Source organism: Rhinolophus sinicus, linkage group LG07, assembly GCF_036562045.2.
Source record: "Rhinolophus sinicus isolate RSC01 linkage group LG07, ASM3656204v1, whole genome shotgun sequence".
NCBI lineage: Eukaryota > Metazoa > Chordata > Mammalia > Chiroptera > Rhinolophidae > Rhinolophus > Rhinolophus sinicus.
In genome coordinates this window covers 82,938,028-82,960,811 of record NC_133757.1, presented here as the reverse complement: position 1 = coordinate 82,960,811, position 22,784 = coordinate 82,938,028, and the positions used below count along the sequence as shown (strand labels likewise).

General features: G+C 41.1%; 1 protein-coding gene and 1 pseudogene across 1 annotated transcript; both read left to right on the top strand.

The window, feature by feature from the left end:
* Positions 1–1,138: 1,138 nt before the first annotated feature.
* Positions 1,139–15,500, top strand: LOC109454373 (uncharacterized). Its single transcript, XM_019744960.2, is given in 5 exon segments — positions 1,139–1,299; positions 11,301–11,427; positions 11,630–11,690; positions 12,069–13,717; positions 13,720–15,500. Coding segments are annotated over 5 exon segments (1,977 nt in total). The 5' UTR covers positions 1,139–1,296; the 3' UTR covers positions 13,857–15,500.
* A 3,519-nt stretch (positions 15,501–19,019) lies between these two features.
* On the top strand, positions 19,020–21,233 carry LOC109454318 (FACT complex subunit SSRP1; annotated as a pseudogene).
* The last annotated feature ends 1,551 nt before the right edge of the window (positions 21,234–22,784 follow it).

Below are 22,784 nucleotides of genomic sequence, written 5' to 3'. Positions count from 1 at the left end.
ATATGAATATACTGAAAAACTTTGAATTGTACACTTCAATGAGGTGCAGTGCATAGTATGTGGATTATATCTCAGTAAAAGTTGTTCATATAAATAAACAAATAAACAAACAAACAAACAAATAAATGCATTAAGAGTTTTGCAATGCAAAAGTTCCACAATCCAATCTCTCGGGAACAGTAGTTTATGTAAATTAACCCCTCCATCACCTCACATAGTTGTTTTGCATGTGTGGTGAGATCACTTAATTCACTCTCTTAGGAAATTTCAAGTATATTGTACAGTATACATATATCAAATCATCATGTTATAATCTTTAAATGTAGATGATTTTATTAGTCAATTATACCTCAGTAAAGCTGGGGGGATGTTTCCAGGTACATCCCACATTTATATAACCATTTATTGTTTTTCTTACATTACTAAAAGTAGGAATCAATTGTCTTAAGGATATTTCAGTCATTTGTATTTCAAAGTTCCCTAGGGACTGATGCAAAAAGTGAACTAATTAAACTTCCTTCCAGTGTCAAATGTACACCTGAGAATGTAATGAATACATCTCACACCCTGTAATTAGACAGAAGAATCTCTGAGCCCAGGCTAGGGCTGCCAGGATTCCAACTTCCCACCAGAGCCAAGTGCTCTGGAATTCTTTCTCTTAGGACCAAATGAGTTGGGGTGGGGATGGGATCATGGAGCCAGAATCTATTAAAGATGGTGTGGTCACATTGCAATGTCTGTGTTTGTAAACAAGGGTCACAGCTCTATGAGTTGACTCAGCCTTACAGCCCAACCCTGGTCCCTAGAGACCATAAGACACTCCTATTCCAATGTGGCCTGAGCTACCTTCTTGTCTGTACTTACTTGCTCCATCTGGAAACTAAATCAGGAATTCCCAGTGCACACCTGTGCCCTGGCTTTCACAAAGAGCTGGGGGAAAACACAGACAGTCCCAGGACTACAAAAAATTCTGTTTATGCAAATATACCAGGCTAGGTCTGGTACCGTTCATAGGCGGAAACGGTTTCAGCAGAGCCAGAGTTCTCCCACCAGCTGTCACTCAGGTACGAGGGGGCGAGGCCTTAGGAACTATCCAATCAAGAGCGCCGCTGGGCAAGGTGGGTGGGGCTATGTCCCGCACAGGCGTGGACCTTTCAACTCCCTCGGGTCCCTCACAGGATCCAGTGTCTCGGGCCCTTAACGGTCCCTGCTGACTTTGTCACAACCTCTGTCGCTCTGTGATCTACACTGGTGGGAATCGTAGCAGGGACTCAGGGAGACCCAGGAAACCTAGAAATGGTGAGTGTTCTGCTCTAGGGTGAGGAGACTGGGACGAGAGGCTGGTTGGAACCGGCCATGGCGGAACTCGGCCTCCCCGCTGTCAAGTCGGAGTCCGCCACCCGATTGCGCCTCCGCCGGGGGTGCCGCTGGGACCTCAGTCCCCTCCGGCTCGCAGCGTGGGGCCTGGACCGGCAGCCGGACCCCGGGCGTCCTGTCCCGTCACTGCGCGCGGCGATTTGGGCCCCGGAGCCTCTCTGGGCAGCTCTGCCCGAACCCCCGCCTCTTCCCAGATGGTGCGGTGACCACAGGGAGGGTTATTGGGGAACAGTCGTGACTGGGGCTCGGGGGTTCATGCGTGGGAGGAGCTGTAGTCCGTGGGGTCCCCAGTCTCTTCTTTCTCCCCAGACGGGACCCGGTTTCTCCTGAGTTTTCCAAACGTTTGAGAAGCAGGGTCTCTAATCCACGAGCCTCTCCTGCCCCACCCCCCACCTGTCTCCACATGGGGCTGGCAGTAAGTCCCTAACTTTCCAGTTTCCTGCAGGCATTCCCTAAGCCGACTTCCCGTCCCCGATTCATAGCAAATGTTCGTTCTCGTGGTTTATTTCAGAGTTCCAATACGTATTTTAATTCTTTATCTTTTCCCCCCAGCGTTTTGCAATGCTCTTTTTTAAAGATTTATATTTGTCTATGGATATTTTGAGTGAGAAGAAAGACGACGATAACCACCTGGAAGACGTTTTATAAAATCCCCGTTCCTCTCCCCCAAGACGTTCCCTGGGCACAGACGTCCTATGGGAAGTCCTTTGGGTGGAGGCTCCTCTTTGGAAACTTTCCTGGGTGAGCTGTCCTGTCAGCACTGCTCCTCCCTGGGTTTGTGACTTGAAAACGTTTATTGACGTATTTAAATCTCATTTTTTCAATAGGGTTAAAATGTATTTAATCAGTAGAGCTTGAAAGACAATATAAAACACTTCTAAACAGTCACAAAAGAGGTGAATTTAGAAAAAAAGTATTGCAGTACTACATTGCATTTGTATAGAATTCTTTCAGTCTTTCTTCCTGAGCATGTTTCTGAGGTTTGTTTTATTTGGGGTGTTTTAAAATACAATTCCTGGGCTTAGCCTTGCAGAGCAAAATTGTTCAAGAAGATTAATTATTTACAAATTACTTTCTTTCCCTGAAAATATAGTTAACTGATCTTTTTTTTTTTAAGTAGATATTTAGGGTTTTCTAATTGAGCTAGTAAAAGATTTTTACAATATTCTTTGTTTCCACATAAATACTGGATTTAAGTGATTTGGGTGGATTCTTCAAACACTGGGTTTGTATCATTTAAAGTATCAACGATGTGGCAAAGCAGCTCTAGTGGGAAGCAGAGGCCTGTGGTCAGTGATTCAAGCCAGGGCTCCTTTGAGCCTATAAAGTGCTAACCTAGGAAACGAAACAACAACAAAACCCTTTCCAAGTGAGAGGCAACAAGCATCTATTGGAGATCACTAAGAATAGCTGTTTGGGAAGGGTTGATTCAGGCAGAAGCCCAAATAATGTTTCAAGTAGGAGATAAAATCAAGAGGTATTATGAGAAAACGGGAGCAATTATATCAGTGGAAGGAAAGCATTTTTACTGATGCAGGTGACATAGCATAGTGATGCTAATTCTAAGCAATGTTTTTAATTTGCACTTTGTCATCAGTCCTGTGGAGATAATAACTGCTTTATTGTTGTCCTTGCAAATAGTTCTTTGGAACAGTGTTGCTTTAGGCCTGGTCCAAATGTTTTTTTGCCCTGTTTTCATTTTCCAAGGTTTGAGTCGTAACTCCGTACAAGGCAGTTTTTCTGAGATGGCAGGTCTGGCTCCATTTTAATGTGGCTCCATTTATTATTTTTTTACAAAAGGGAAGTACTTGAAGGTCTAGTGGTTCTTCCTGGGGAGCCTCCCCTGCAGGTATCCTACCTGTTCACACCCTCCATGGAGGGGCCTTTACACTGAGAGAAACTGCAGCCATGGAGAGCTGGGGTGCAGGTGCATGTGTGTGAGGGGTGGTGATGTCCTTTCTGAGGTTGTGGTTTCTTAGGCCTTGACATTTTGTTTCAGTTTTGCATCCATGGTGTAGGTGCACTCAGAGTGTAAGCTGTGCACATTGAGAAAACCTGTGGTCAGGTGTTCCGTCTCATGGACAAAGGCTTTATGAATTGGGGAGTTCATTTCGGTCAGAACTTAAATTCAATCAGGTTGAGAGTTTCCTCACTGTAAGAATGGAAGCCGGGGGGAGGGAGCGCTTCCATATTTACAAAAGTGGGGGGACTGTGTGTGGAGCTCCCAGAGTCCATTCCTAGGGCTGCTCGGGTGTCCCTCACTCCTTTCCCAGGGACTGACGCACTCCAGGGGATCTGTCTCAAGCTGGGGTGTCTAAGCCCTAAACTTGGGAATGTGTTTAACTTTCTGAATGTGGGTTTTTCTTCTTAACTGTGGCTAAGCAGGCTGCTTATCTGTTTTGATTCCAATGTTTGTATTTCTTTTCATTGGATTCCTTTAACCACTGTCTGTTGCAGCCCTTTCCTTCTTGTTTCATTATTACCTAGGCTTTTAATATATAACTTGATTGAGGGAAATGATGTGAATAAGGGAAGAGTGATTGTGGAAATAAACATAATTTTGGTCCATTCAGGCAAGACAACCTGAAGATGTGAGGTGGGTGTTTTTAAGTTCTCAGGTGCATTTTCCATTTTTAGCTCAGTTTTGTATGTGCCCTTCCCTAGAGAACTTTTTGACATGTAAAAGGCTATACTATTCCTAAGGTAAGTGAACTATTTTAATAGAAGTGAGGAAAAAGCACAATTGAATATTTATGTTAAATGGTAAGAGGAAACACATTAAAACTTGTGTAAGTATTTGAAATTCCTAATCCATTTCAGAGCTTAATTGCAAACCTCTAATGCATTGTATCTTATTCATTCCTGAAACTATCCTTATTGTGAAATACAGTAGAGAGAAAACTGTCATAATGCTTTTTGTCCTTTTAGTTAGAGAGAGATTTATAAATTTGTTATGGTCTCCATTTTTATATCATTTAGTGTTTAAAGGATTAAATTGTGGAGTGGTTTCTTATGTAGAAAAGGTAAGTTATTTTTAAAAAGCAAAAGTTAATTGAAAATAACGATAGCAAATTGATTAATGATAGGAAATTGTGGTATATATATAAATACCGCTTTTTATTTGAACTAAACCTGCATGGGAAGGTTAACATTTTTTCTAAGGTAAGAGGCTAACTTCAGACTCCCTGCCCGCATATCCTCCCTCCTGTGCTCTTACTCCATCCACCCTCAAATAAGCAGGTTTGATCACCTCCGGATCATCCTGTTAGTGTGTCTCTATGTAAAAACAAGCCAGTGCCCATGCCTGTTTTTCTTACCCGTGTATGCTGTTGTCTTGAGTAGTCGGGGGTCCACACTTTTGATGTTTGACTCTTGACACCTTAAGCCCCGCACCTCTCTTGCCCCCTCCTGCTTCTTACCTGTCAGGCTGATGAGAAGCCTGGAGGCTCCTGCACTGGGAGCTGCTGGGAGCTGGGGAGCCCTCCTGTGAGCTGTGCTGCCCTGCGCTGTATTGTGCACCCACCCAGCCTGGGGTCTGTATACAGAGGACTCTGAGTGGGTAGTTTTGGTAATTCCTTTTCCTTTGAGAGCATGAATATGGGAATGGAGCCCTCCTTACTGTGGACCCAAGTTCATGTCTTGGCTGGAACCCTACTGTGTATTTAGCTTGAAGGTGTGACTTAGGCTGGGTTTGCTTAGACATTAGGGGCAGATCTTGGGGTACAAGGATTATTATGCCCTGTGAATGAGGTGAGCCTATCGCATGGTCACTCTTTCAGGAGCAGTTATTTCACACAGAGAAGAGACGGGTACAGATGGTAGGGAGGGAAATTCCAGAGGGCCCAGCAGGACCCCTAAGTAACGCTGCTGCTGCTGCTGCTGCCGCCGCCGCCGCCGCTGCCGCCGCTGCCACCTCTGCACCTGTTGCAACAAAGACCCCGACCCCCTGGGTTACAGCAGCCAGCACCATAGTTTCAGTTTGGCGCAGCAAAGGGATTAGTTCAAACCCTACTTAAGCCCAAGGTACTTGGACTCCATACGGCAACCGGTTGTCGTGGAGGAAGCTTCTAACCCTGGTGGCCGCGATGGGAGCCTCCTGGAGGAGGACCTTGAGTTGTCCGTAGGCTTCTGATTAAGGGCCTGTCCTGGGCCCCACACTGTGTGCCATCAGGGCTGCAGTTACCACCAAGTACTGGGCCCTCTTGAAGATAGAGGCTCCATAAGCACTGAGCATGGGACCCTCTACCGAGGTGCCGGTTATGCCTTTGGCCTGGAAACAGCCCCCACCTGCTCAGCTTGGCTGCTGACACCTGCTTGTGATACAATGGAGCCATCCTTTTCCCTCAGGCTTATGCCCTGCAGAAGGGATGACCTCCTAACTCCCATGCCTTGAAAGAAGCCGTGGTGCTGGAGGAGGTCACCTGTCTGCCACACTCCTTGGTTCCCTGGGCTGTTCCCTGGGATTCACTGAATGCACAGCGTGGGCAGCGCAGGCTTTCGGGAGGACAGTGTACATTCGTACATGATGGAGCTCCATGGAGAGTTGCTGCTCTTCATCCCTGAATTGGGACGTTTCTGATGAAGGCCCAAGCCCAAGGGCCACACAGCTCACCCAGCATCAGGCAGTCATCGTGCTGCCGGCCCACAGTTGTCCCCGCCTGCATATGTTCACAGGCTCTTGGACTGTTGTCTAAGAGTTGCCGCTTTGTGGTAAAAGAACTCTGGGAATCTCTTGACTCAGATCCTCAGAATATAAATGTAGGTGACACTTGTCTGTCCATTACTAAGTCTACATATCAGGACTCACCAGGACATACCTCATCCACTTGGAGTTCCAGACACTGACAGTGACCATGACACTTCTCAGAATATAGATGGCACGCTCTCCAACTTGGCGTTCCATGGAAGTTTCTCCTCCTTCCTGCTCTCAGGCTCCTAGAGCACCAGGCTGGCTTATTGACGTAAGGTCAGATCGGGTGAATGACACATGGCCTGTTTCACCCATCAGTCAGTCATCGGGGTGAATTGTGTGAGTCTGCCTTCATCTTTTTTGGTTTTTGGTAGACTTCAGTTTTTTAAAAGCTGTTTTAGGTTTACAGAAAAAACTGGGTTTCAGAGAGTACAGAGTTCCCACATAACCCCTGTGCAGCCACACAGTTTGCACTATTTTTTACATCTTGTATGACTGTGGTACATTTATTACAATTGCTGAGCCAATATTGCTGCATTAAAGTGCACAGTTTACATTAGCATTGGCTTTGTGTCAGAGGATCTGTGGGTTTGGGCAAATGTATGATAATGTGTATCCATCATTTTTTATAAGTCGTACTGTGGTTTTACTTCTCAGAGGTCTTCTGTGCTCCACCTATTCATTCATTTCTCCCTCCAACCCCTAAATCCTTCAAACCCCAAGTTCTTTTTATTGGCTCATGGTTTTGTCTGTTGCAAGTGGTCATTACTTGGAATCATACAGTGCGTAGCCTTGTCAGATTGGCTTCTTTCTGTTAGCAATGTACTTATGTGTTCCTCCGTGTGTTTTCATGACTTAATCCCTCATGTCTTTTTATCACTGCACAGTATTTTGCCCCAATGGATTTACCGATTGTTGTTTGGATTTACCACTGTTTGTCTGTTTGCCTCTTGAAGAACATCTTGCTTAACTGTAATTCTTGCCAATTATGAATAAAGTGCCTAAAAACGTTCATGTACAGGTTTTTGTGTGAACATAAGGTTTCAGTTCATTAGGTCTATACCAAGGAGTGTGGTTGCTGGATCCTACTATATGTAGTAAGAGTATGTTTTGTGTTGAAATAAAGTTCTGGTCTCCAGTGTGGGCGTGCCCGATTCCATTCCCACAGCAATGAATGAGGATTTCCTGCAGCTTCACATCTGCACCAGTATTTAGTGTTTGAGTGTTCTGAGTTTTATCCATTTAATATGTGCGTAGTGATGCCTTGTTTCATTTGCATCTAAATTTCCTGGTATGTTATCTTGGAGGAGTTGATTCATTTTGCATTTTACTTGTAGATCTATGATGTGTTTTGAGTTAAATTTTGCGAAAGGTGTAAGACCTTGCCAGTCATTTTGTGTGTGTATGCATATATTTGCATGTGGATATTTATTATTTGGAGTACTATTTGTTTAAAAGACTTCCTTTTTGTACGGAATTGCCTTTCCTCCTTTTCAAAAATCAGTTGAGTATATTTGTGGGGGTCTGTGGGAAAGCAATTGACTTTTGTATCCTTGATCGTTGCTTTGCTTTCTTATTGATTCCAGGAGTTATCTCTGTTGTGGGTTTTCTGGTGTTTCACAGACATTCATGTCATGAGGAACAAATGTGATGAATTTAGTTACAGGTTTTGTGAAGATGTTCTTTTGCTAGAAGTGGTAGTTCCACTCTATTACTTCTTTGTTATCATAAGCGGATATTCAATTTTATCAAATCCTGTTTTTCATTCCCCCCGCTTTTTCCTTTCAGATAGTAGTAATTTCTCTCTCTTTTCTTAGTTATCTTGTCTAGATGTTTACCGGTTTTATTAATCTTGTCAAGGAAGCAGCTTTAAAATTTTTTTCTCCATTGGTTTTCCATAATAATATTGACATATTTTCTAACTTTTATTATTTCTTTTATTCTGCTTACTTTCAGTTTAATATGTTCTTTTTAAATTGTTTCTGAAGATAGTTGCTTACATTATTGAGTATAGTTTTTTTTAAATGTATTTGTTCACTGTCAAATTTCCCTTTGCATTTGCTGCATCCCACAAACTTTGATATGTTGTGTGTTCATTTTATTCAAAATAATTTGTCATTTGAGACATCTTTGATTCCATGTGTTTTTAAATCTCCACGTATTTGGGGGGGTGTTTCCAACTATCTTCCTGTTCCTGATTTCTAGATCAATTTCTGTGTGGTCAAAGAGCATATTTTGTATGATTTTTGTTCTTTTAAATTTTTTAGGTATATTTTATGTCTCAGAATAGTTCTGTCTTGATGAATATTCTATGTGAACATATTGAGAAGAATGTGTATTCTGTTGTTGTGTGAAGTATGTCACAGATTACAGTTAAATCCAGTTATTTCATAGTGCTGTTCAGTTTTATCGGAATTTATATTTCATGATAAGGGGGTGTTGAATTCTCCAGCCACAGTAGTGGATTCATCCCTTTCTCCTTGCAGTCTATCAGTTCTTAACTTATATATTTTGCCCCTGTGTTGCTATGCACATACACCGGAAGGATTGCTAGGTCTTTTTGGAGGATGGACCGCTTTATCATTCTGCCACACCCTTGTTTATCTCTGAGTTTTCCTTGGTTTAAAATCTTCATAAGTCATACACCTATGCCAGCTTTCCTTTGATTACTGTTGGCGTGGTACCTTTTCCTCCATACCTTTACTTTTCCTCTCTCTATGTCTTTAAAGTGGGTTTCTTCTAGACAACATATAAAAGTGTGATTTTTTAAAAAACCTGATACTATTGTATCTCTTAGTTGTATTGATGATTAAAGTGGTTATTGATACTGATAGATTAATACTTACCAAACCTTTCTACTATTTTCAATTTTTTGCCCTTGTTGTTACTTTTTGTCTTAAACCTTTTTTTTCTGCCTTTTTGGCTTTAGTTCAGCATTTCACTTGATTTTTTATTTCTCTCTTAGCATATCAGTCATACATTTTAATAAAGAACTTTTTTATTTGTTGCCCTTGAGTTTGAGTGTACATTTACAACTAACCCACATCCTCTGACAAATAGCACTATATCACTTCACTGATTGTGCAAGTGCCTTATGCCACACTATTCTCAATCTCCCCCCACTGTCCTTGTCACATTGCTGTCATTTATTTGAATTACCCGTAAGCATTCTTGCTAATATTACTATTACATCATTGCTAATATTATTTTAAACAAAGTGTCATGTGTTTTATAAGAAGTACAAAAGATGTTTTACCTTTATTGCTTTTCTGATTCTCTACTTTTATCATTTATATTCTTTCTAATGAATTTTTGAACATTTCAAAGTCGGTGTTCTAGTGACAAATTGCCTCTATTTTTGTCTCAGAAAGTCCTTATTTTGCCTTTATTTTTAAAGGATAATTTTTTCTGGCACAATTCTATGAGAGTGTTGCTTTAATTTCAAAACATTCAATATTTCACTCCACTCTGTTCTTGCTTGCATGTTTTTTTCTGAAACGAAGTTTGATTTAACTCAAATCTTTGTTTCTCTATACCTAACATCTGTTTTGCCCTCTGGCCTCTTTCAATAAATTCTCTTTGTCTTTGATTTTTGTCTAACTTGAATATGATACACAATTTTGGTATTTTTCATATTTTGTGTTTTTGAGCTTTCTGGATCTACAGTATGCCATCTATTACTAATATTAGGACATTTTTATGATCATTCCTTCACTTATCACTCCTGTTTCTTTCTGTCCTTTTTGCCCCAGGTATTTCCATTATGTGTATTTCAAACCTCGAGTTAAAGAGGGTTGCCCTAGGGTTCATGGATATTGTGTTCTGTCTTTTGTTCTTCATCACCTTTGCGTTGGACTCTGGTAAAATTGATTTATTTTTTTTTTTTTTTTTGAGTGCAGACCTTGTGAAGAATAGAATATGTAGGGCATATTTCAAAGTACTGTCTTATTTTTCCTTTTTTTTTTTTTCTATTTTGGAAGTGCTGGTTTTCCCTGTGACCTCAAGGCTCTCACGGATCTAAGAAGAGTTGTTCATTTCAAGTTTTTTTCAGTTTTATTTTTGTTTGTTTTGTTGGACTTTGGGGGGTGGGGTTGTGTTTTTGTGTGTGTGTGTGTGTGTGTGTTTTAATATTATTATTATTTGTGAAAATGAGAATGACAGCTCCTAAATTTTCTAAGTGCCACACCAGCAGTTAGCAAGGTCCTCTAGAGTGACTTGTTGGTAAACACTTCTTCCTGAAATCTGAGAATGGAAATTTTGTGTTCTTTTAGAGGAAAGTACTGTTGAAAACTTTACGTATTCTATACTCGGGGGAAACTCAGCATTAACCCATGTGGACTTCAGTGAACTCCCTTGCAAGCTGCAGCTCTTAACCTGTTGTTCCTCAAGAGCACTGAGGCCCAGGGTATCCTGTTATGATTTTACCAGAAAGGGCTCTTCTGGCATATTCTCTCACTATGTGTTCTAACATTTGACTGGAAGCAGCCCTGAGCACATGAGTGAGTGCAGAGATCTTGTGGTCTCACTTGTCTTCTTCCTCGTATCTTAGGTCTAATTTCCAAATAACTTTCTATCTTCTTTAAGTTGGACAGAGAGAGAAAGGAAGAACTCAGTCTGTGATCAATATTACGTTTCTCCACAAGCATATTTTCATTCAGCCAGCTGTACCTGATCACTGACTGATAGAGGCCTGGAGGACTTAAGGACGACATGGTCAGCTGGCTTTGTTGAAAGTTTGATTTCGACAGGCCTCCTGGACTCTTATATGTTTGGTGATGGGAATAGAAGGAAAAGCTTCCATGTTTTTACTAATTTTATTCATTGAAACTTTATGTAGATTTTACCCTCTGCCTTCTGGAGTGCTATAAATGGTGGGTAATAAGGGAGAAGACAAAAGAATTGTTTTTCACAGGGAATTGATGGTCTTAAAATGATAATATATGTTTCATCCTTAAAGCATTTTTGTTATTTCTCTACAAGTTCAAGATCCTAACACAAGAGATAAATAAGATATAAAGTGATAACAGTAAAAGTTTGTAATTTCCATGTATTAATGATGGTATTAGATTTATGAGAAAGTAAGTGTGGACAGAGAATAAGTTTTTGATGATCAAGTCATAGATGAGATGTTTGGAGATGAGAGAATCATACGTGACCGTCCTATAAATGGAGTCTAGATGCCCAGTGCTGTCAGTCTCTCACATCCTACTCTACATATATTGGGATGTTTTAGGACTCTGTGGCCTTTGAGGATGTGGCTGTGACCTTCACCCTGGAGGAGTGGGCCTTACTGGTTCCTTCACAGAAGAAACTCTACAAAGATGTGATGAGGGAGACCTTCAGGAACCTGGCCTCAGTAGGTAAGGATGACAACATCCTTCAATTGTCAATTAGAGAACTAGTGTTTATTGCTCATCGACATTGTTCCAAGATGTGTGATGTGGAAAGGGAAGATGCAGGTAAATAAACTAGGCATGGTCACAACTAATCATGGATCCAGAAGCTAGTAATTTTTCTATAATTCTAACGCTTTGGAATCATTTTTCTGATTCTGCATTTTAGGAAAAAACTGGGAAGATCCTGACATTGAAGATCAGTACAAAAACCAGGGGAGAAAACTAAGGTGAGTCGCACAATAGAAAGCAGTATATTGTGTGAGAATCCTAGTTATGAAATTTTGAAAAGAAGCAAACAAAATTAATAAACCCTGGTTAAAATATCTTTCTTAGAAAATTAAAAAAATAATTTCTTAAATGTAACGTACATGCTCAGTTTTTGCAAAATTATTCACTTGTAAACAGTATTAATAAACCCTATATATGAATATCACAGTTTGATAGGAGCAAGGGTGAAGTCTTCTTAGAGAGCATTCAGTATATTTAATTTCAGACAATAATTTAGATAAGACAAAATACCTATACTTTTCCTAAAAATCATATTAAAAATAATATAAAATTATTAATGAAGACATCATTAATAATGTGCTGCTCATTTTTTAAAGAAATCATATGGTGGAGAGACTCTGTGAAAGCAAAGAGAATAGTCAATGTGAAGAAAACTTCAACCTTATTTCAAATTTCAATCTGAAGAAGAAAACTACTGGAGTAAAACCTTGTGAGCGCAGTTCATGTGGAAAAGCCTTTGTGTATCATTCATCCCTTGATAGAGTCATCAAATGTCACACTGGATACAATTCCTCTGAGGATCTAAACCATGGAGAGAAGCCATATAAATGTAACATATGTGGGATCACCTTTAGTGATCTCTACTATTTTGAACAACATGAAAGGACTCACAATGGAGAGAAAACCTATATGTGTAAGGAATGTGGGAAAGTCTTCATGTGCCTCAAAACCCTTAAAAAACACATGGTAACATACACTACAGATTCTCCTTACAAATGTAAGGAGTGTGGGAAAGTCTTCAGTTGTAGAAGTTCACTTCGATTACATGAAAAAAGGCACACTGGAGAGAAACCCTATGAATGTAAAAAGTGTGGTAAAGCCTTCAGTATTCCTAATTCTCTTCGAATGCATGAAATAACTCACAGTGGCGAGAAACCCTATGAACTTAAGAAATGTAGAAAAGCCTTCAGATACTATCAAAGTTTTCAAACACATGAAAAAAATCACACTGGAGAGAAACCCTATGAATGTAAAAAATGTAGTAAAGCATTTCGTTGTCTCAGTTATCTTCAAAAACATGAAAGAACTCACATTGTAGAAAAACCCTATGTATGTAAAATATGTCATAAAGCATTCAGGTATCCCAGTTATCTTCAAATTCATGAAGGAACTCACACTGCAGAGAAACCCTATGAATGTAAAATATGTAGTAAAGCATTTAGTTGTCTCAATTATCTTCGAAAACATAAAAGAACTCATACTGGAGAGAAACCCTATGGATGTAAGGAATGTGGAAAAGCCTTCAGATGTTATCAAAGTCTTCAAACACATGAAAGAAGTCACACTGGAGAGAAACCCTATGAATGCCAAATATGTAGTAAAGCATTTAGGTGTCTCAGTGATCTTCGAAGACATGAAAGAATTCACATTGCAGAGAAACCCTATAAATGTAAAATATGTCATAAAACATTTAGGTGTCCCAGTTATCTTCAAATACATGAAAGAAATCATACAGGAGAGAAACCTTATGGATGTAAAATATGTAGTAAAACGTTTAGATGTCCGAGTTATCTTCAAACACACGAAAGAACTCACACTGGAGAAAAACCCTATGAATGTAAAATATGCATTAAAGCATTTAGATGTTTGAGTTATCTTAGAAGACATGAAAGAACTCACAGTGCAGAGAAACCCTATGAATGTAAAATATGTAGTAAAGCATTTGGGTGTCCTAGTTATCTTCAAATACATGAAAGAAATCACACAGGAGAGAAACCCTATGAATGTAAAATATGTAATAAAGCCTTCAGGTATCCCAGTTATCTTCGAACACATGAAAGAACTCACATTACAGAGAAACCCTATGAATGTAAAATATGTTATAAAGCATTTAGATGTCTGAGTTATCTTCAAACACATGAAAGAACTCACACTGGAGAGAAACCCTATGTGTGTAAAATATGTAGTAAAGCATTTAGGTATCTCAGGTTTCTTCAAATACATGAAAGAACTCATACTGGTGAGAAACCTATGAATGTAAGAAATGTGGAAAAGCCTTCATTTATCACACAAACTTTCAAAAACACCTGAGAGTGCACACTGGAGAGAAACCATGTAAATGTGCAGAATGTGGGAAAGGCTTCAGTTATCCCAGCTCTTTTTGAAGGCTTGAAAGTACTCACTGGATAAAACCTCTTGAATGTAAACAGCATGGGGAAGACTTGCATTGGCCCACATCCTTACATGTGAAACTTCCCATGGGAAAGAAAGAAAAATGTTACATGAGAAAGCTTGATGGAAATTAATCCATGTATAATGGGCCAGAAAACTTTCAATATGCAACAGTTCTTGTTAAAGTTATAAATACATTGTGTTTGTTAAACTTTTTTCTTAAAGTGCATTATTGGACCTTGGATTTCTACTAATTATTTTCAGAAATGAATGTCCAGGTGCGATAATTCTGAGACTTGTCTTTCAACAATAGTATATACGATTAATATTGCTTTTTCCTTAAAATGTTTAATAATATTTCTTCCCATTTTGAAGTGTATTTCTTATATGCAGTTAGGTTAAAATATTTTATAATGTTTTATTTGTTCTGTGTTAAGAGGCCATTTAAAAAGGACAGTTTTGTAGTTGGATTTTCCTAGCATCACTGTGGCAATCTTTTATAACCCTAGATTAGTATATATATCCTACCTTTCCCTCTGATGAATCTCTTTTTTGGGGGTGATGGGTATAGTCTTTTTCCATTTTTGATACTGATAAATAGTGTGAATAAATTTTATCTATGGCAATTTTATGAAAGAATATAGTTTTGTGTGAATATTATTTTTATATTTGTGCCTTTGCTTTTGTTCCTTTTTTCTGACCTGTATTTGGTGAATTGACTTTGATTTAAGAAGAGGGACCTGTAATAGGGCAAGAAAATGTACAGTTGGAAATATCCCCGCTGTGGGTAATGTTAGGAACTTGATTTTCAAGAATCCATCCTATTTATGGTTCCATGTTGGAATTCATTAATAGCCTCACTTGCATTATATTTGGAAGGCAAAAACAAAGAAAGCATTAGTCAGATTTTGGAGCCACCATTTGGATAGACAGATAGATAGGAGCTTCAAGGGCACCATCTTCCAGTCCATTTTTTCAATCTGTTGATTTTCCAATCAAGATTATCCTCACAAGCTCCATGAACTGTCTGATATCCATTTCTGAGAGGTGCAGCTTTCCACTGGTGTCTTCACAAGATCCACAGTAAAGATCCACCAGAGTTTGGAGTTTTCTGTCAGCCCTCTTGTGTCCACAGGAAACTGATTTAGACTTTCCTACTTATGTCTGACTTCCCTCATCTCTAGATTGTATCTGTATAAGGTCTAATTTGTATAGGAAACACCTTAAGCTGTCAAGTGCTAGTGACTGTTTTCCTGATTCACCATGACATGGTGCTGCCGAAAACAAGGACATGGGTATTGGTTTCTCTGCTGCATGTGCAGTGGCTGCTGTGACCCGGTGCTTCCATGTCAGAATAAGCCCCTTCTGTCAGGAAGCCTGTGGGTGATTCCTGTTACTTGTAGCTAAATGTAATCCTTCAGTATGTTTTCAATTATGTTTGATTGTATGTGATTAAAAGTATGTGCATTTTTTTGTCAAATGAACACTTCTGCATGTTTTTCATAGAAATATTGTTTCTTAAGCCATGTGGTAACGAATATTATGTTTTTCAGTTCTTAAGAGGATATGTTAAAATACCTCATTATAATTACAGATTTTCAAATAAACTTTGTGATTCTTTTCCTTTAATCATTATATATTTTGAGTCAGTTTTAATATGTGCATTCAAGTTCAGGCAATTTTTCTAAGACTTATTTTGTTGTTTTACAGTTATAGTTTTTGTCATGACATTAATATTCATTCACTCTTAATCCCAAAAACTTAAGTCATGGTTTTCTTCACTGCCTCTTGTCAGTGACCTGCAGAATCACGCCTGTAGTCAGAGAGGGGTGTAATGAATTCTAATAAGAAGAATGACCACAAAGTACACATGACTTGGTTATAACATAAAAGGGTGCTCAGGACTCTGATAGGATTTGGCTTGTGTTAGATGATTTGATGGCTATGCAAGGCAGCAGGACATTTTTGTATATTGAATCCTATGAGGAGGGAAACTTATTATGTTTTTGGTAGTTATAAACATTGTATTCTAGCAGGTAAAAACGTTGTAGTAAAGCTAAACTTAATTTGTAGGAAGCCCCCAGTCAGTCATATTAGTAAGAAGAGGGCGATAGTCATTAGTTTTGTGATTTGGGATGGTCATGTTTACCATTTTTAGAAACATAGTTACAAAATATATTTTGTCTTGGTCCATCATAGGCACCAAGTACCTTTGAAGAAGGAGGTATGTGACATCTTTCTCTTCAATAGGATAAGACTTGGCTTTACAAAGATTGCAGGCCAGCTCCCAGTCCTCTGAAAGGGCTTATGCCTGTAGTATTTATTATCTGAACACTGATGTAGTTCCTACGGTGTATTCAACACCATTTACAATAAGTACCTCCGTTAAAATATATAAATTCACTTCTTAGTATACTACATAATATTTTTAATATTACTTTTATGACTCAGTACCTGAGGGCTATAAGTTTAAGTAAATTGTGAGTGAATACAAACCTAGCAAGGGAGAAAGACAGGACCACAGGTCTAATCAAGCATTGCTTGCTCAGAGACTGTGCTCCTGATGCTAATGTTGCAATATCCCTCATTGCCAGGCACTTCAGAGTCATCAAACCCAATTTAGCAGAAATAATCAAGGCACTGCAGGATTTGGATGTAGTAACATGAGACAAACTTGTTTTTGCAGTTCTGGTGTTTGTATTATTGTATGAAAAGAGATGGTTAACAGATGGTAAAGCTTTAGTTAATAGGCTAGAAATAAGGGATTTGAAAGAAAGTAAAATGATATAACATAATGGGGGGCTGGGTGTGTATATTTCTTTTCTATGAGGATAGAAGCCTCAGTGAGTGAAGATGTCATTATTGATCACTTGTATTTCAACCATGTAATGTGTTTTTAACACTGTTTCTGGAACTGCTTGGTTAGGTAGACAAATAATGGGTGACAATATAGGATGTTCTGCTTTCATTGATTAACAATAAGAGACAAAGATATAGATGTGGTTGATCTTCATTTATACAATTCTTACAAATTTTATGTATAGAATATTTGGTCATGAGTTTAGACATCATTTTATGGAATTTGAGACTTCGTATTGATTGTGGCCATAGATGTTTGTGGTGTCTTTCAGTGTTTAACATCATTTGAGAGGATTTATCAGTTGCCTTTAAATATATAAAATGATGCAGTATTTGGCATTTTCACATTGCTGCTGTACACACTGAGTGACACAATATATACCCCATGACACCATGGAGCCCTCCCAGTTGGAGAAAGAGTTACGTTCATGTGCACCGTTCTAGCCCATCCCAAGTTTACTTTATGCGTAAGGTGATATCTCTGAAGGTCCATTGCTATTCCCCAGTGGAACCACCACAAAGAGATATGGGTGTGTAAGGAAATTATCCAAGGAATAACTGGAGTGAGCTGCAGAGAGGGGTATCATTTCAAGTAATATCCTAACTGGGTGTAACAGGAGAGGTGGGAAAATTTTAACATCTTTTTCTTACATGAGTGGCTGGAAGCCTTTTGTTTCAATGAACCACACAGCCCCCACTGCCTGTTTTGCTCTTCACAGGATTCATTTCCATCCTCAATGCTTAGAGTTCTAGCACATTTTCTGGAATACTGTAAAATACAGGTAGTAGCTTCAAGTTTTATTAAAGAGCAAAGAAAATTAAATCTTTTTCATGTTTTTTAGTGTTAAGTAACATTATTGAGGGGTTTCATTCAAATGGGCACCATAAGAGTGTTCTCTTGGGTGATGGCATGTATTCCATCTTTTGATGGCAGTATACTATACATTTGTGAAAACTCACATGTACACTTATACACACACAATGGCTTATGTGTGTGTGTGTGTGTGTGTGTGTGTGTGTGTGTGTATTTTTTATTATAAGACCCGGTCTTGTATAATATAAGACTGTGTCTTATATTAATTTTTGCTCCAAAAGACGCATTAAAGCTTGTCCAGCTAGGTCTTATTTTTGGGGAAACGGGGTACTTGTGGTTTTCCTTGTCAAACTTGAAAAATGCCTCATAGTTTTCTTCCTTCTGTTACACGTAAACATTGGGTTTCTGTGATTTTACTGCATTCTTCAAACACTGGGTTTGTGTCATTTAAAATATCCACGTGATCCAAAGCAGTGTGACTGGGAGCAGAGGCCTGTGGTCAGTGACCCAGGTTAAGGCCCTTGAGCTGCAAAGGGAAGTACTTGAAGGCCCAGTGGTTCTTCCTGGGGAGCCTCCCCTGCAGGTGTCCTACCTGCTCACACCCACCGTGGAGGGGCCTTTACACTGAGAGAAGCTGCAGCCCTGGAGAGCTGGGGGTGCAGGTACATGTGGAAGAGGGGAGTTGATACATACTCCTTCTGAGGTTTTACTTGTGGTTCCCCAGGCCTGTTTCTAGACATAGGTAGGAGTTTTGCGTCCACAGTGCAGGTGCGCTCAGAGTATAATTTGTGCACATTGAGAAAGTCGGTGAAAGGAGTTCTCTGTCCTAGGTTAGGGTTCATGAATTGGGAGTTCATTTGGGTCAGAACCTTACAGTGAATCCAGCTGAGAGTTTCCTCACTGTGAGATGAAGCCTGAGAGAGGGAGCGTTTCCATTATTCCCCAGGGAGAGGAGGGTATGGGTGCTCCCAGAGTTCATTCCTGGGGCTGCTCAGGTGTCCCTCCGTCCTTCCCCAGGGACTGACCCACTCCAGGGGTTCTATCTCAACCTGGAGAGTCCGGAATGTGGAACCTTGTGAAAGCGGCGTTCCTTCTGTCCTGTGGGAAGCAGGCTGCTCATCTGAGCTGATTCCAGTACTTGTGTTTTTTCTTTTGGATCCTTTATTTACTGAAAAGTGCAGCCCTTTGGCTCTGGTTTCCCTAAGCACTGTGTAATTTTATTCCCTGTGAGAGAAATAACATTTTTAGTTGCTTTGGCTTAAAAATGTAAGTTGAGGGTGGGACCCCGGGGCACGCATGCGGGAAAACTTCCCCAGTGTCCCCGCCATCCCGTGTCCCTGTCCTCCCTCCTGCCCATCTCCCAGCGTGTCTGCAGCCCTCACGAGGCTGCTGCTTGAGGAGATTCCCAACCTGCTGAGTGTCTGCACACCCATCCAGGAATTGGGGCCCAGCTCCTAGTTGAGATCAAAAGGGACAGGTCTGCATGACAGAAACACTGGAGTTCATCGACATCTATCAGGAGGGTGAAAGGCTCCATGAATGAGTGTCGGCTGAGATTGAGCCGTCAGGGAATCCGTCTTTAGGAACAGTAAGATGGGCAAAGTGGACACCGTCCAGGCAGGGAGTTGACGGAAGGCACCAGGCGCCGCGTGGCTCTGGGCCCTGGCCTTAAACTGCTTTCAAAGAATCGCCATGTCTGCAGGGCTACGAGGGCTTCCGAGAATCGGAGTTTGAGAAACTCTCTAATTTCCTCAAAACTCACTATTGCCTTGAGTGAATGGAGAAGAACCTATGTGTGAAGGGCTGGAACTGGGAAACGAGGATGTTTGGTGGGCAGCGGCTTTCGTTTGACATTGGGGACCAGCCGGTCTTCGAGATACCCCTCAGCAACGTGTCTCAGTGCACCACAGGCAAAAATGAGGTGACATTGGAGTTCCACCAGGACGATGATGCAGCGGTATCTCATGGAGGTGCACTTCTGTGTGCCTCCTACCCAGGAGGGTGGCGCAGACCCCACGGAGGCCTTTGCCCAGAACGTTCCGTCTTAGGTGGATGTGATCCAGGCCACTGGGGACACCATCTGTGTCTTCTGGGAGCTGCAGTATCTGACTCCCTGAGGCCAATATGACACTCAGATCTACCCCACCTTCTGGTGCCTGCACGGCGAGACCTCTGACTACAAGAGACCCTACACCTCGGTGCTGTGTCTCTTTTTGCTGCCGCCCAAGGACCAGCGCCAGATGTTCTTTGTGATCAACCTGGACCCTCCCATAAGCAGGGCAGACCCATTACCACTTCCTGATCCTCCTCTTCTCCAAGGATGACTGAATGAGACAGAAGTGGGGAAGCTCTTTGAGGGGCGGCTCACCACGAACATGTCAGGATCCCTCTACGAGATGGTCAGCTGAGTCATGAAGGTGCTGGTGAACTGCAAGACACGGTCCGGGGCAACTTGTCAGGGCACTCCGGGGCCCACTGCATCACCTGCTCCCACAAGGCGAGCTCGGGAATGCTGTGGCTGCTGAGCAGGGCTTCATCTGTGTCCACCCGTGCACATCAGCTTCGATGAGATCTCCTTTGTCAGCTTTGCCTGTGGCAACACCAGCACACATTCCTTTGATTTTGAAATTGAGACCAGGCAGGGCACTCAGGACACCTTCAGCAGCATTGAGAGGGACGAGAGTATGGGAGGCTGTTTGATTTTCTCAAGGCAAAAAAACTCAACATCCAAAACTGAGGATTGAAAGAGGGCATGAACCCAAGCTACGAGGAATTATCCGACTCAGACGAACATCTGCAGGATGCCTACTTGGAGCAGGTGAAGAAGGAGGGCAAGGTCCGGAAGATCCAGCGAAAGCAGCGATGACTCAGGAGAAGAAACTGATGAGTCATTCAACCTAGGTGAAGACTTGGCAGAGGACTTTGACAGCAGTGCCTCTGGCAACCCCTCCAGTAATGAGGGTGACTGACAGTGACTGGGAGGAGAAGAAATGGAAACAGCTTAAAAAGACCAAGATGGCCAAGGATCACAATAGCACAGAAGCCTATGGAGGTAAAGAAGGGCAAAGACCCCGGTGCCCCCAAGAGGCCCATGTCTGCCTACCTGCTGTGGCTCATCACCAGCCGAGAGAAGATCAAGTCAGACCATCCCGGCATCAGTATCACGGATCTTTCCAAGAAGGCAGGTGAGATCTGGAAAGGCATGTCCAAAGAGCAGGAGGAGGAGTGGGATTGCAGGCTGAGGATGCCAGGAGGGAATATGCAAAAGCCATGAGAGAATAGGAAGGGGGCAGGGTGAGTCTTCCAAGAGGGACAAGTCAAAGAAGAAGAATAAAGTAAAGGTAAAGATGGAGAAGAAGCCAGTTCCCTCTCGGGGTTCGTCATCCAAGTTGTCGTCAAGACAGCTAAGTGAGAGCTTCCAGAGCAAAGAGTTTGTGTCCAGCGATAAGAGCTCTTCAGTAGAGAACAAGAGCAAAATGAAGAGAAGGCAGAGCAGGGACTCTGAAGAAGAGGAACTGGCCAGTACTCCCCCAGCTCAGAAGACTCCGCGTCAGGATCGGATGAGTAGAGCAGGAAAACTCTCTCTCTTTGGACTTGTCCTGTCACACTGTCACACCCCAATCTTCCCACCCATGTGTTGGAACCAGTTTCTCATATGAAATGTAGTCTTTGGATTCTGTGTCATCTGAACAAGCTTTCCTGATGGTGTGCACATTGGGTGGTCACTCCTAAAGAACAGTTATTTAAATAAGGAAAGAAAGGAGAGGGGGGAAAGGCATCCAGTAGGTGGCCGGCTGATCACATCATACCAGAGGGCTCCCCAGGACCCCTCAGTGCCTCTGCTGCTGCTGCCCCTGCCTCTACTGCAGCCCAGATCCTGACCCTCAGTGTTAAGGGGACAACACCCATCGCCTCACTGGGGCACAGCGAAGGGATTACTTTAAACTGGACTTTAGCTGAGGTCCTTAAACCCTATAAAGCAAGCAGTTGTCCTGGGGGAAGCTCCTAACTCTTGGGCCAAAAATATTTATAAATACCCAGATAGGTAGGCATGTTTTACCTTAACCACGAGAACTATGATGTTACCTAAATGACCATGGTCAATAGCATCAATTGTCCTAAAGTATCATATAGTCAATCCCTTTTTGTGAAGCTCCAAACCAATGATTCATAAACTAAACTTATATTAAGTCTTTGCCATTTCCTAATTGGCTTCACAAAAAGGGACCCCAGAGATCTTAGCCCTCAGTTAAATTATTTGCAATGGCCCAGTGTAAAGTAAACAGGGCCTGGAAGGATTGAAAACTCTTACAAGACAGCTGTTTAGGAAGAAGTGATTATTTATACTGCTTCCCCTTTAATGCTCCAATTTGTCCTGATCTTAAACATGGAAAGAATGAGGGACGCCTCACACTGGATTACTGCAACCGCGGGGCTGTGGTCACACCAAATAAGCCCCTATTTCCAATCCCCAGCATTATGGAAATTACTGCCTCCATCCACTCAGCTATTGGTAAATATTTTGCTCCCAGAGATTTGGGTAAGTCTAGTCTGCTCAGTGCCTATGTCAACAGCCTCTCAGCTGCAGTTGACCTTTATCTCTGAAGGGACATGATACCTTTACCTGGTTCCCCCTCAGGGAACCTCAGCACCATTACCACTGCACACAGTCTCTGCAGACAGGATATGAATCGCAGCCACCTTGCTCCAGGAGAACAGGTATGATGTTACACTAATGACATTCTCTGAGGACATTTATTTGACATTCATTCAGAACATGCACATATTGAACAAAAGGAGCCCACAAAGCACATGGCTCACACATAATGTGGGCTGTACAGATTTTCTGTTTTCATGAGTCAGTCTTGGTAGGTTGTATATTTATCAGAATTTATCTGGTTCTTCTATTAAATTTGTTGGCATATAATTGTTCATAATAGTCTTATGATGTTTTGTATTTCTGTGGTATTGATTATAATTGCTCCTCTTTTATTTCTGTTTTTAGTAATTTATTTTCTTTGTTTTCTTAGTTTAGTTAAACATTTGTTAATTTGGTTTATGTCTTTAAAAATTCAACTCTTAGTTTCTTTGACCAGTTTTATACTTTCATATGTTTTCAGGTTACTAATTAGCATCCCTTAAACCTAATAAATCAATAAATCTGTTTGCAGACAACATGATTCTTTATATAGAAAACCTTAAAGACACCACAAAAAACTACTGGAAACAGTAAACAAATATAGTAATG